At 60.3% G+C, this 1,020-nt stretch overlaps 1 protein-coding gene across 1 annotated transcript in view; it reads left to right on the top strand.

The window, feature by feature from the left end:
- Positions 1 to 1,020, top strand: part of VOLCADRAFT_119333 (uncharacterized protein) — a gene marked incomplete at both ends in the record, with an annotated part of 11,628 nt that overhangs the window by 7,921 nt on the left and 2,687 nt on the right. The window contains one exon of the mRNA XM_002956267.1: positions 306 to 378. Coding sequence (XP_002956313.1) covers positions 306 to 378 — 73 coding nt within the window. The remainder of the gene's footprint in view (positions 1 to 305; positions 379 to 1,020) is intronic.

Genomic DNA, 1,020 nt, shown 5'->3' with positions numbered 1-1,020 from the left:
GGTGAGAGGAGAGGGGGGTGGAGAGGGCAAGAGAGAACGTGTGTGTTTCTTGGAGGTCGGTTCGTTCTAGGCAGGGTCTGAGCCGCCGCGAGGAAGGTCGGCAAGGAGGCGCCATGCAGTATGTGATCATATATACACACGCGTATGTATGCATGTATGTGTGTATGTGTGTATATATGTATATATGTATGTGGTCTTTTACCTTCTCGGAGCGTCCATGCATGCATCTCACCCCCACCCCCCTCCCCCTCCCACACCCTGTAACCGTCCCAACCCACAACCGCCGGTAACCAACCGCCCAACAGACCTCAACCCCAATAACGTACTGCTCAAACGAGACGCCACGTCACCCATTGGCTTCCGGGTTAAGATGGCTGAGTAAGTCAAGGGGGGGCCAGGGGGGGAATCTAGGCGGAGGGAAAGGAGGATGCCATCCACCAGCCTCACCCCCACACCTACCCCACCCCACACCCTAACCCCCACCCCCACCCCCACCCCCACCCCCCCCACCCCAATCCCCACACCTACCCCACACCTAACCCCACCCCCACCCCCACCCCCCCACACACACACCCTGGCCAGTTACAATTTCAGCATGCTTTGCATATATGTGATTCTCCTATCATCTTTATCGCAACCTCTCCTACACCCACTCCTTCCACCTTCACGCATCCGACCATCCAAGTTGCGCCTCCCCCCGCCCGCCTCCCCCCGCCCTCCTCCCCCGTTTTCCCCCTCCGTACCCCTCTTCCTCTTCCCCTCTTTGCTGCTTGAGACCACCCCTTGTATCGCGTCGCCGCTGTTGCGCTGATATCGCCGGAGTGCCGCTGCAACACACCCCTCCATACCTAAATCCTTTTTCTCTCTCCCTCCCCTCCCCCTCCCTCTTGTACCTTGCCCCCTCCTGCTGCTGCTACTGCCGCTGCTGCTATGGCTGCCCCCGCTGCTACTGCCGCTGCTGCTATGGCTGCCGCTGCTGGTACTGCCGCCGCTGCTACTGCCGCCGCTGCTATGACTGCC

The sequence above is a fragment of the Volvox carteri genome, assembly GCF_000143455.1.
Source record: "Volvox carteri f. nagariensis unplaced genomic scaffold VOLCAscaffold_59, whole genome shotgun sequence".
Classification (NCBI taxonomy): domain Eukaryota; kingdom Viridiplantae; phylum Chlorophyta; class Chlorophyceae; order Chlamydomonadales; family Volvocaceae; genus Volvox; species Volvox carteri.
Note: the sequence above shows the minus strand (reverse complement) of the source record. Positions and strands in the feature narration are given on the sequence as shown.